The sequence below is a fragment of the Mercurialis annua genome, linkage group LG6 (genome assembly GCF_937616625.2).
Source record: "Mercurialis annua linkage group LG6, ddMerAnnu1.2, whole genome shotgun sequence".
In the NCBI taxonomy this organism is placed as follows: domain Eukaryota; kingdom Viridiplantae; phylum Streptophyta; class Magnoliopsida; order Malpighiales; family Euphorbiaceae; genus Mercurialis; species Mercurialis annua.
The window spans coordinates 8695003-8707018 of NC_065575.1; the positions used below are offsets into that span (position 1 = coordinate 8695003).

At 29.0% G+C, this 12016-nt stretch overlaps 2 protein-coding genes across 2 annotated transcripts; one reads left to right on the forward strand and one right to left on the reverse strand.

Annotated features, from left to right (window-relative positions):
* Positions 1-2199: 2199 nt before the first annotated feature.
* LOC126653452 (glycosyltransferase BC10-like) lies at positions 2200-6745 on the reverse strand. Its single transcript, XM_050347348.2, has 2 exons — positions 6119-6745; positions 2200-2848 (listed from the first exon to the last, which is right to left on the reverse strand). The coding sequence occupies exons 1-2, from the start codon at positions 6683-6685 to the stop codon at positions 2210-2212; spliced, it is 1206 nt and encodes a 401-aa protein (XP_050203305.1). The 5' UTR covers positions 6686-6745; the 3' UTR covers positions 2200-2209.
* A 4079-nt stretch (positions 6746-10824) lies between these two features.
* LOC126685953 (40S ribosomal protein S28-2) lies at positions 10825-11779 on the forward strand. Its single transcript, XM_050379960.2, has 2 exons — positions 10825-10933; positions 11393-11779. The coding sequence occupies exon 2, from the start codon at positions 11394-11396 to the stop codon at positions 11589-11591; it is 198 nt and encodes a 65-aa protein (XP_050235917.1). The 5' UTR covers positions 10825-10933; position 11393; the 3' UTR covers positions 11592-11779.
* The last annotated feature ends 237 nt before the right edge of the window (positions 11780-12016 follow it).

Genomic DNA, 12016 nt, shown 5'->3' on the forward strand with positions numbered 1-12016 from the left:
CACAATATCATATTCCAATTTCGGATAACCATGCTTGTGCGTTATACAATGCAAATGACCTTGAGACTCGCCAAAGTAGCGAAAGAACCAATCTTCAGGAAAATCCATTTTATTGAAAATCATTGTATTAACATCAAAGTAATGCACAGCTGAAACAGTAACCAATTCGAAAAAATTAATTGCACCATTGCAAAATACTCCGTGGCTGTAATAGTAGATTCTGAAGCCATCTGAAAAGATGTCAGCAGCAATACAAGCTTTTTGTGAAGTCCAGGAGTCCGTTTCTGATGAATATATGAAGACTTGAAGCATAAAAGTTTCGGAATCTTTTTTATCGGAAAGTAAGAAAATCTTGTAATGTGGTGATGTTTTGGGATCAAACACTAAAGAAACATTAAGCAAATAATTTCCCGGAATTTCATTACCAGAACAGATTTTCAATATTTCATTTAGTGAACTTGATAAAGACAATTTCTTGAAGTGTCTAGTAGTAGGATTATACACAAAATAAAAATACCCACGTTCATTAGTACTGAAATCTTCAGAATACCGATTGATCATATTCTCGCTAGGGTGTACCAAGAAACTAGAACGGCAAAGAAGCAAACCATTGCAAGATTGCAGGATTTTAGCTCGAGGAACACTGAACTGATCCTTGACGGCCAATGCTCCGCTTGCAAAAGGGGAAGATTTTAGGGGGATAATTTGAAATTTTGAGACATGATTGCCTGAATCGTCGAGAAAAAGTGCAGCCGTTACGTGTGCTGAAATCGAGCATGAGAGGCGCAAAAGTGGGGATCGGAAATCATAGAGAGCCAGTGTTTGGATACACATTTGAATTTCAGCAGTGATTTTGAGGGCAACCGAACCAGAATTTCTTTGAGAAGGTGTTCAACGTCCGCCACCTTTTCGGCACCAGGAGACTTCATTCTCTGTGCTATAGGTTTCTTTTTGTTGTGAATTCGTACCATAATGTTTTCCCAAAATTTCATTTGGCCCCTTTATGTTTTTCCAATCTCAATTTGGACCTTCATATTTCATCCCTTAACAAAAAAAACACATGAATTACCGGGGACATCCATTTCTGTTTAACTGTCTGACGTGACACGTTTTTTCCATCATAAGACTCCAAAGTGACAACGTATGTTAGGAAAAAGTACAAAAATAACCCTAATGTTTACTCTAGGTTTCACTTAGCCCCTTAATGTTTTTCTGGATTTCAATTTTGACCTTCATATTTTTCGAATCGAATGTCTCCATTGATAAATATGATGTGACATTAATTAAAAAACTTATGGACATGAAAAATAGTAATTTAATAAAAAAATAGTAATATAAAAAATAGATCATAATTTTATTTTATGTATACAAATAAACAACCGAAAATTAACTCGACCAAATTTTTTGTTGATAAAATTATAATTTATTTGCTAAAATAAAAAAATTCAAGTACAGTTTTTAAAATAAAAAGTTATATTACTAATTGATAAATCACCAAATGGAACCGAACTCCGGGGTACCTAAGAACACAAAAGAAACAGAGGTCGGGAGGAATGCCGGCAGGGGACACCAGCAATCCGCTTCGACTCTCTAATCAATTTAACTGTTTAAGTGATGGAAAGAAGAAGAAAAGAAAGAAAGAGTGTAAAATTGAGAGAATAAGAAGTACCTTTAGGATCATAAGGTGGTTAATAGTTTTCTTGTATTCCTTCGGTACTTTAGTTAATTTTATATTTATTGAGTTATACAGCCATTAATATATTTGCAAAAATCGAAAAGATATAATAAATATGACACAATTTTAAAAACATACAATTATATTTGGCAAACAGGTTAAAACTGTGGGTAAGTATGAATATTTTTTAAAAAAATATTATTGAAATTAAACTTGACAAATGCATTATACTGAGACAATAATATATATTTATATTTGCTTATGATAAACAATAGCAAATAAATGAATTGAGACAATTGAATAAAAGTAAGATAAAAGGGGATGTATCATATATACACAATCAATTAGGAGTAATATTTAATCAATTAATCATAGAGAAATATGACATGCATTTTTATCATTTCAAAAGAAAGAATAAATAATTGTTTCTGAAAAGAAAAAAGACAAATAGTGACACATTTTCTTGTGCCCAAAACTTATTAACAAGACAAAAAAAGTGGGTATTTAATTATAATTTAAAGGACTTGAAAGTAACTAAAATTGCATAAACTCAGGAGCAAACTTCAACAACCTATCCAAAGCATTAGGCAGGAATTTTCTTGCAAACAAATAGCAAATTTCACTTCTCTTCCCATTATATTTGCATCCACCACCTTTTCTTATACTCTCAAAGAATTCAGCATTTACACTCATTTTCCCAAACCTATTTGGATGGGGCCCACCCTTTGACCAGTCAACCCAAGTCAATGTGCTGTTTGTGCTTCTCATCCCGTATTTAATATAAACTAGGGTTGGCAAATAATGTTCATCACTATAGCATGAACCCTTGCATAGTTTATGAAATAGGGGGAAATATTTACGGTCCGATACGACCTCGACGGCGAGCTCACGGTCCATTTCGAACCATTGGGAGCCCTTTCGCCATTGATCGAGGCGAATTGTTGGCTTCATTTTAGGGTTGTAGCGACCGCGGCCGACTGCGTTGGGTAAGTCGTAGACTTGTACATAAGATTTAGTTGAGTTGATTAAGTAATTGTAAATTGTGGAGAAGTTGAATAGAGGAATGCATGATTCTGAGAGGAGAACAAAACGTTGGTTGGAGAAATCTAATAGTGCATTGGCTAATAGACGACGCTCAGCTTCAACTAATGTTATCATTCCCCATTGCACCTCCTGCATGCATCAGTGAATTAATATTGAGATTTGATATGAAAAATACAGTTAACTATTTTTCAATTTTATGATATATTACTAAAATACCATTTCATTAAATATTTTGTTAGTCAAACGATTAGTTAAGAATAATAATAAAATGTATATTTTTTGAAGTTTGACATATTGTATAAATCAATCCTTTTATTTTTACTTAATACACACTTTACCACCATTTATTATTCAATTTGATATGATAAATGAATAGTAGAGAAAAGTAAAGTTTTTATACATTTAATTTATATATTTTTTGTAAACTATTATAAGTTATTTTAGTATAAAATAAAAATAAAAGATGATGAGTACTTATTAATTTTATTTATAAATTTTATAATTAATATGTAAACATTATGAGTACTTATAGTATTCTTTTCTATCTAAAATTCTATCATATTCATATCTATTTTCTACTATTTTATTTTTATTAAATATAATTTCTTTTCATCTTTTTGTAATAAATGTATTATAACTTTTTTTTCATTTATTTATAGGTGGGGCAAGTTCTTTCATTCTGGTTCATGTTTTTTATTAGCTACCCAAAATACTAGTGTATATATATATATATATATATATATATATGTGTGTGTTAAATTTGGTATCTTTTGCACATTAGAGAAAGCATGCATGAAGAAAGGAATGTGAAAAGTAGGGGGTTGAAGTATATGGAGAGTGAGGGATAAAAAGGATATAACTTGAGAATTTAGGTTATAGAATGTTTTATTCATTTTGTTTTGTTAGAAAGGAACGGAATCCATGTGATGAGGAATTATAAATTTTCTTTTCTTTTTAAAAGGAAGAAATGCTGTTTAAATATATATAAAATTTAATATAAAGTTAGCAACTAAGTATAATTATAACTAGTTAATCACTCAAAAATATTTAATCTTTTAAATTTTTTTATTTATGCTTCAATTTTTTAAAATGTTAATTCTAGCCAAATTTCAGTAAGTATATTTCAATTGTAACCAATTAGACATATTTTTGTGAAAAAACCTAGCCCTTTTCATTTTTTCCGTTTATGGTCAAAGCTATTTTTTCAGTCGAAAAATACTAATCAAAATTAAACTACAATTGACGAATTAGAAATTTTGGTTAAGTAATTTGGCTACATTTGAAATATATTTACTAAAACCAAGTCAAACATAACATTTTTAAAAGGTCGGATACCAAATGGAAGATTTAAAAATTGAATATGTTTAAGTGACTAAAAGATACTTAATTAGCTATGTTCGCCTTCAAATTTAGATCTCACAACTGTAGAGAAGATTTCAATACAATTTGAGCTAAAATTAATTAATTTATTTCTTGAAAATAATTGAGCTAAATTTAATTAAGGAATATTGGCAAAATAAATTCTAATGTTTCACTTTTTTGCGATTTAAGCCTAACGTTTAAAACTTTACGAAACAAATCCTAACCTTTTCAATTTTTGCAAATTGTAACCTAAACCGTTTTATGGCCATTATTTGCTTATGTGACAGCCATATTATTGGTATATTAAATTCCAACATTTTAAAATTTTATAAATAAAATGCCAACGTTTCCTATTTTTGCAACTTGTAGTTTAAAAAAGATGACAAATTGGCTGCAATTAGAATTTGGGCTACAATTTGCAAAAATTGAAAAAGTTAGAATTTGTTTCGTAAAATTTTAAACGTTAGGCTTAAATCGTTAAATAGGTGAAACGTTGGGTTTTGTTTTGCCAAAACCCTATCCTTTTAATTAATCATATTAGATTAAAGAAAGAGGTTTAAACATCGCTCAGATTTTGTAACATTTCCATGATACACATTGTTTATGCAACTCACAAGAAGTAATTTCAAAAGCACATCTCTTAATCATTATAGATTAAAAGTTAAAATAATAAAATATTAATGCAAGCATAACTCTTCCTAGATAGTAATCAACTTTATGCTACACTTTTAAAAAGCTTATATTCAGCTAAAGAGTAAAAAATGGTAAAAGAAAAAAAAATCAAAAATCAAAATGAATATTTAATATTTTCTTCTTTCCAAACACATCTAATTTTCTAGCTACCAATTATGCCTTTGTGATTCCATTCTTAAAATGGACTTGATCAATCAAATTATGAAGTGATGACTGATAATGGCGGACCCATAAATTTTTTATAAGATATATAAAATTGTACCGAAAATTTATAAAATGGATAATATAAAAAATTTAAGATAGTCAGTGCTATAAATTTTAAAATTAAAAAATTATATTATTAATATATATATTTATATTTTTTTCAAAAATTTAAAATAATAAGATTGCCCACCATAAACTCTTCCTAGGTCCGTCCTTAATGACTGATGAGGCAGTAAAAGTCCTTAATTGTCATTTTTATAATCACTCAAATTTGAATATATAGTTTGGTTTTTTGATAATTCAATATATGAAAATTTATTTACGATAAACTAAATTGAATATCTAATTGTGTAATATATCTATTTTTTCCACAAATAACTTTAATTTATTGTTGAGATTTCCTTTGATTTTGGTACTATATATTTGCATTTCTATGCTGTAATCAAGTTAGCGTTTTTTCCTTTCTTAGAAGTGACACTTATGTTTATGTTTATTCTTACTTTATATGAATTTTTCTATTGATTTTTAAACAAAAATGACAGTTTTAGTTTAGTAAATATTGCATCACGCCAATGCACCAACATAGCTATTTCACATGCAATGCCAATCTTACCTTTTTTTTTATCAGTGGCAGTTTCATTATCATTTCATTTCTATGAATATATACATATAATTGTACATATTTTTACTTAAAATATTATAATTATTATTATTACTAGTTACTATTTAGAAAGTGGCTGAATTAATATTTTTTTACAATTGAAAAGGAATTATTTTAGAGTTTCTTAGAGAAATAGAATCCACGACCTAAACTTGTACCATTTAAACTATAGTTTGTTGGTGTCCGGATTAATAAGAGAATATATGAAAATATTGAATTTGTACCTTTTATATTCATATATTTAGATGAGCAATTATCATATTAATATTGAATATAAGAAATGAATTATTTTTTATTGTATAGAGCTTCTAAGGAATATTATTTCAGTATATTGTTGTAATGTCTTACAGTATGGTAGTAACGACTAATTCTTATACGTTCAGCTAAAATAATTTCAACTTTTTCAATGCAATTTAAAGATAATTAAGTTTCAGAAATTAAAGTTAATGAAAATGAAATAAATGAAGAAACTGAAGTACCTTGCTTGGTATGATTCTTTGATGAAAAACAGAATCAGAATTGGGCAACGAACCATTAAAAGAAGGATTAGAATGCACGTAAACTGAATAAAAACCTTCATGTCCTTTAAAAAACAAGTCCCACAGCGGAGCAAACGGCAAATCCCCTCTCGTCAAGAACAAAAACGCAATCTTCGGCACTCGTTCGAACGGAAATTCATGAACACGGGGCGCCATTGAAGCTCTCCATAGAAGCTCTTCATCTTTCATATCATGAGAAACATTAATGGGCGGCAACAAAAACTCCTTCAGCCCGATTCGATGAGTTTTCGCTGTCGAATGCGGGGGAGGCGGAGGAGGGGGCGGGGGCGGAGAAGACGAATAGAACTGGTTGAGTTGAAAGTTGATGAAGGAAACGTCTTTGAGGTAGAAACTAAGCGTTATACCGAAGGCTAAACCGCAGCCGAAGAGGAGAAAATGAGAGATGAAGGTGTGGAAGCAGTGAATTAGATGGCCATTGAAGTGTTTGATTGAAGAAGGTACTGATTGTGAGCGTTGATGATGATGATGATGATCCGTCTTCTTCATGGTTAGAGAGAGAAACTAGAGAGAGAATGGTTTTTTTTTCGGAATTATGGTGAAGAAGTAACGTTTGCTTTTGATGGGGTTTTATGGAGTCATTGAAAAACTGAAGCTTATGTTAATTTGATTTTAATGTGACTAGAGAGAGATTTGTAATTAAGTAGGGGTATTCATTCGAGTCAAATTGAACCGAGTCGAAAAAATTCATTCAAATCAAACCGAGCTAATATTTGGATTTTAAAATATTTAAATGGGTTAATTCCTAAAAAAATCACGAACTTTACACGAAATTTCATTTTAATCATGACCTTTAAAAGTTGCCATTTAAAGGCACGAACTTTCATTTTGTTTCAAATCTATCATTTCAGTGTATTTTTGTTGACTAAATTCTTAAATAAACCATTAATGAAAGACCCAAATTATAAATCGACATTAAATCTTATTATTTTTTAGTTAGAGTATATAGGATTAGGAATTTTTTGTTCGATAAAATACATCGGATTTTACTTTGGCGATATATTTGAAACAAAATGAAAGTTCGTGCCTTTAAATGACAACTTTTAAAGTTCATGATTAAAATGAAACTTCGTGTAAAGTTCGTGATTTTTTTAGGAATTAACCCTATTTAAATTGAATTTGTCGGTTTTTTTCTATTTACATTAGAACTTAATAATGCTTAAACGTGAACCGAACATCCGAATTAAAAGAATGAATCTTATACCGTAAAACATTTTTTTATGATATCAAGTCGGACCTAATTAAATTTATCGGTTTGGTTCGACTTGTCCACATTCCTATTTGTAAAGTTGAAGAAGGTGTTTAAGCATTCCATTTTAAGAGATTCTAAATAGGAACATTTAAGTACTATGAGTATGTAAAATCTAGAGATATGAGATAATTATGGTAAAAATTATTAATTCCTATTGCATATTTGAACTTACCTTTTGTTTTGCGCCAAAATTAAAAGTTTAAACTAATAATTTTAGTTTTTTTATATTTCATCGGCATTGCATTAAATATATATCTTTATATAAGAACTTATTTGGAAGTTTGATTCATTGGGGTTGGCTCATATATAGAATTTTTCCTTTTTCTTAAAATTGTAGACAAGGCAATGGCATATATAATATATGCATGGCTGGTAAGCCTGGTATTATCAAATTAATCTACTGAATAGAATTGAACCAAACTTTTTAATTTATACTGGTTTAACTTCGGGTAAGAAATGTAAAATATTCGGTTTGGTCAAGCCTAGGGAACTATGTTTACATGTACAAAATAGGCAAAAGGTAAAAACAAACCTACGTAGTTTTCACAAAAATACATATTCATCCATAAACTATTTTAGGGAACAATTAAGCATTTTTTCCAAAATAGAACCCGTCTAATACAGTTAGAAGCTCGTGTTAATTGCTAATGTGCCTCATAACCATATAGAAAAATTTCAAAAACAATCTTAAAGTTTATAATATTTATCAATTTATATTTATGAATCTTTTAACACTTTTTCACCTTATTTTCAAACACCGTCAATTAACTACCATTTAAAATAAAACAATGTTTAAAAGATAAAAAAAAAAGGACCTCCAGCAAAGGGAGGTTGGTCCGTCTCTTCGTCTCAAACACTTCGGAGGTGGTAGAAGGATGGATGCGGCGGAAAGGTGGTGGTTGGCAGAAGGGAAGCGATGAAGAAAAAGAGGTAAAAGAAAAAGTGTCAATCAGTCCCTAATTTAAAGTTTCTATCAATGAAAAATCTTTGGAAGATTTATTTGAGAGACATTGTAAAAAAACTTAATCACTCAAAAGCCTCCCACCTTTAATTTTTTTCAATTGCACCCTGACGTAGGAAAATTCTCTCAAACGCCTCCCACCTTTAAATTCTTTTTCAATTGTACCCAAAATATTAAATTGACCTCTTTTCACATGAAAAAAATTTAAAATAATCTTTTATTTTTAATCTATATTCTAATTAAACTCTAATATTATTAATAATGTAAAAAATCATTCTTTCTAAAATTATATCCAATAACTTTTGTAAAATTAAAACCATAAAAGTTTCCAATTTAGGGTACAATTGAAAAAAATCTAAAGGTGGATGGATTTTGAGAGGATATTCCTACGTTAGGATGCAATTGGAATGGAATTTAAAGTTGAGAGGGTTTTGAGAGAGTTTTCTAACGTCGGGGTGCAATTGAAAAAAAAGTTTAAAGGTGGAGGGTTTTTGAGTGATTAGGCCATCTAAAAATTAAGGTAACTTTTAAACCTTTGTCCTAATAACTGCCACATAAACGATTAATGTCTGACCACAAACAATATTTAACATAAGATTTATTTATATAATTTTCAAAATTTAAAGAGTTTAAATGGTCCAAAAATATATGAAAGAAGCTTAATTATTTCCAAAAATAATTTAAAAGCTAATACGTATTTTCGTAAAAACTACAATTTTTTTACCTTATGCCTATAAAATGTATATTATACTCACCATATGATCTTTTTTTTTAACCATAGATAGAAAGATACAACAAAATGCCATTACTTAAATGGCGAAAAATTAAAACGAAGCAGCAATAAAAGAAAATTTTGTCGATTTAGCCTAATTGTGTGCTGCCTTGTTAAGTGACCGGAAAATGTAGCGAAATTTCGTTTGTAAAGGTTTGATAAAGATGCCAAATATCATCACAAATTTCTTGCCAGAAAATGTTTATCACATTTCTTTGCATTAACTATCATATGATCTTTAGTTTGTCTAGTGGTGAAAGCCCATATTTTTCTAACCAGATTTTTGTTTATTTATTTTTAAAAAAATATTCTTCTCCAATTTTATTCCACTTATTTAAAAATCAGATAATATAATTTTTTATTTTATTTTTATTAAAATTTTAGTCTTTCTATTCATTTTGGGTATGGATGAAAATAAGACCGAGATCATATCCTAATAAGGCGAGAAATCAACATTAACTACCTTCGTGGGTCGGAAAGTGAGAAAGCTAATTCCACATCGACGAGAATGGAAAGACGACGCAGAGTATAGTCCAACCCATAAGAAATTTCATTCCGTTTCTATGAAAGTTTGGTTTAATTATATATATATACATATATATATGTATGTATCACCTTAAAAATTCGTTATATTATAATTTAATATAATTTTTATTAATAAGAATAATATCTATAGTGATTAAAGAATAAAAATAAATATAATAATATATGTTAGTTTAGTGTTTAATTGCAACTTTTATGAATTCAAAAAATTCAAAATTTATTGTATATGAATCATAAATGAGCACATTAAAAAAATGTAAAATTATTTTATTTGTTTGAGTATTAAAATTATTTTATTATTACTAATTGTTGGATATTTGAAATTGTTAGTTAATTGTTTATACAATATACATTTTTAAAATTTTAATATTTAGAATTTTATCGATATTGAAAAGTTTATTATTTTTTTCAAATATTTTATTAAAAATTATCAAATCATCTACATATTTTTATTGTTATTATTTAAAAATATTAAAATAGAAATCTTTATAGATATAGAGATTTATATGGGGTGAGAATGGAAATGGATTTGTTGTCATTAATAAAATGTAGATAGGTATTGGCTTCTTAATTCCATTCATGTCCAATTGTCATCTCTAATTTTTGGTATTGATGAACTAAAATTAAAAAATAAGTTAAAAAAACTATTTTTTTATCGAATGTAGAATTACACTATATTAAATATCAGATGTTAATATTAGTATTCATTTTTCAATCAGTCCACTGGTTGTCTGAGGGGTGAGTCGAATCACTCCCTCAAAGAAATACAATGTAAGTGTTGCCAACAGGGCCAACGCTTACTTGCAAAAAAACTAGTTAAGTATCTCAATTTATTTCTAATATAAATTAAAATTAAAATTCTATATTTATGAAATTTAGTAATTTAATAAATTTAATTTAATTTGTTCATATTTTATAGAAAAGTCAATATGTATATATGTGATTATTTTCAATAAAAAGGCTAGTTTTCAAAAAAGCTCAACCCAAGAAAAGATGAGGCCTGAAAAAAAAAGAGTTCTGCTAGCTTGGGCTTACTCGAGCTGAATTTGATTAAAGTACGATATTACCCCTTACACCAAAAACATCCAAATCCAATTTTAAAACCCTAGTTTATATCAGTACTAGCAAACCCTAGTCTCTCAAATCGTCTTCTCGCCTACCAAAAAAGCTTGCTGCTATATTCTACCGGCTTCTCTGCTGTTTGTTCAGGTACGATCAATCTTCTTCTATGTTTATCTTTAATTTAATATTATTTTTGTTTAAATTGTTGTTTGATTTTTAGTCGTTTCATTATTACGGTCTGTAAATTGCAGATTTTTTGTTTTAATTGATCATATGTTGGATCTGATAGATTATGTTTCTACCCTTTTTCAATACATAAAATTCTTAGATTAATTGGAGGATTTTTATTTAATTGTCGGAGAAAATAGGGAAATTATAATACTTGTGTTCAGAAGTTGTGACAGCATGATTTCTAAATATTTTAATTAAAATATTAAAGTTTGTTATAGCAACTATATCTCATGATTATTGATGTTACTAGCTTGACATCCATAGATTATCGATGAGTATCTTTTATTTTGTCGGTATGATTCACATTAGCTTTTAGATATTTTTTGCGGAGTTGTGATATGAGAGTTTTCTTAGATTGTATTATGTGTGTTGCAGGATGGAATCACAGATTAAGCACGCTGTTGTGATTAAAGTGATGGGTAGGACTGGATCTAGAGGACAGGTGACTCAAGTTAGAGTCAAGTTTCTCGATGATCAGAACCGATTTATCATGAGGAATGTTAAGGGACCCGTTAGAGAAGGGGATGTGCTTACTCTTCTCGAGTCTGAGAGGGAAGCTAGGAGGCTTCGTTGATTGCTCGTATTCTTATTGGTGTTGGTTGATGGTAGCGGAAGGAGTTTTTGCTGTTATTTTAGGTAGGGTAATCGGCAATGTTGCATGATTTCGAGTTTATATTTTGCGGTTTTGTATACATTTTGTGAAGTATGTTAAGAACCTTAAGCTTGTTCCGCGTTATGGTAAATTGATTTTTATTTTTTCAATTTTATGAGGATTGTCATTCCAGTGTGTACTCTTGCACATCTCTGCATCCTGCTGATGTGAATTGCTCTTCATTTTTTTCTCATTCTTTGACATCGCCCCATTATTATTCTCAATCTCATGTTTAAGAATTATAGAACCAAGCAGCAGGCGCTACTCTAGTTAAAATCTTTAAAGAATTACGTATGAAACTTTTATACAATCACATTTGAAGTTTTGGACAAGGATTCCTTCATGTT

What these genes read in the sequence shown, in the direction of transcription:
- LOC126685953 (XM_050379960.2), top strand. Translation starts at nt 11,394, where the DNA reads ATGGAATCACAGATTAAGCACGCTGTTGTGATTAAAGTGATGGGTAGG.
- LOC126653452 (XM_050347348.2), bottom strand. Translation starts at nt 6,685, where the DNA reads ATGAAGAAGACGGATCATCATCATCATCATCAACGCTCACAATCAGTA. An exon ending in AAAGAATCATACCAAGCAAG is followed by an intron (nt 2,849 to 6,118) that starts GTACTTCAGTTT and finishes TGATGCATGCAG; the next exon opens with GAGGTGCAATGGGGAATGAT.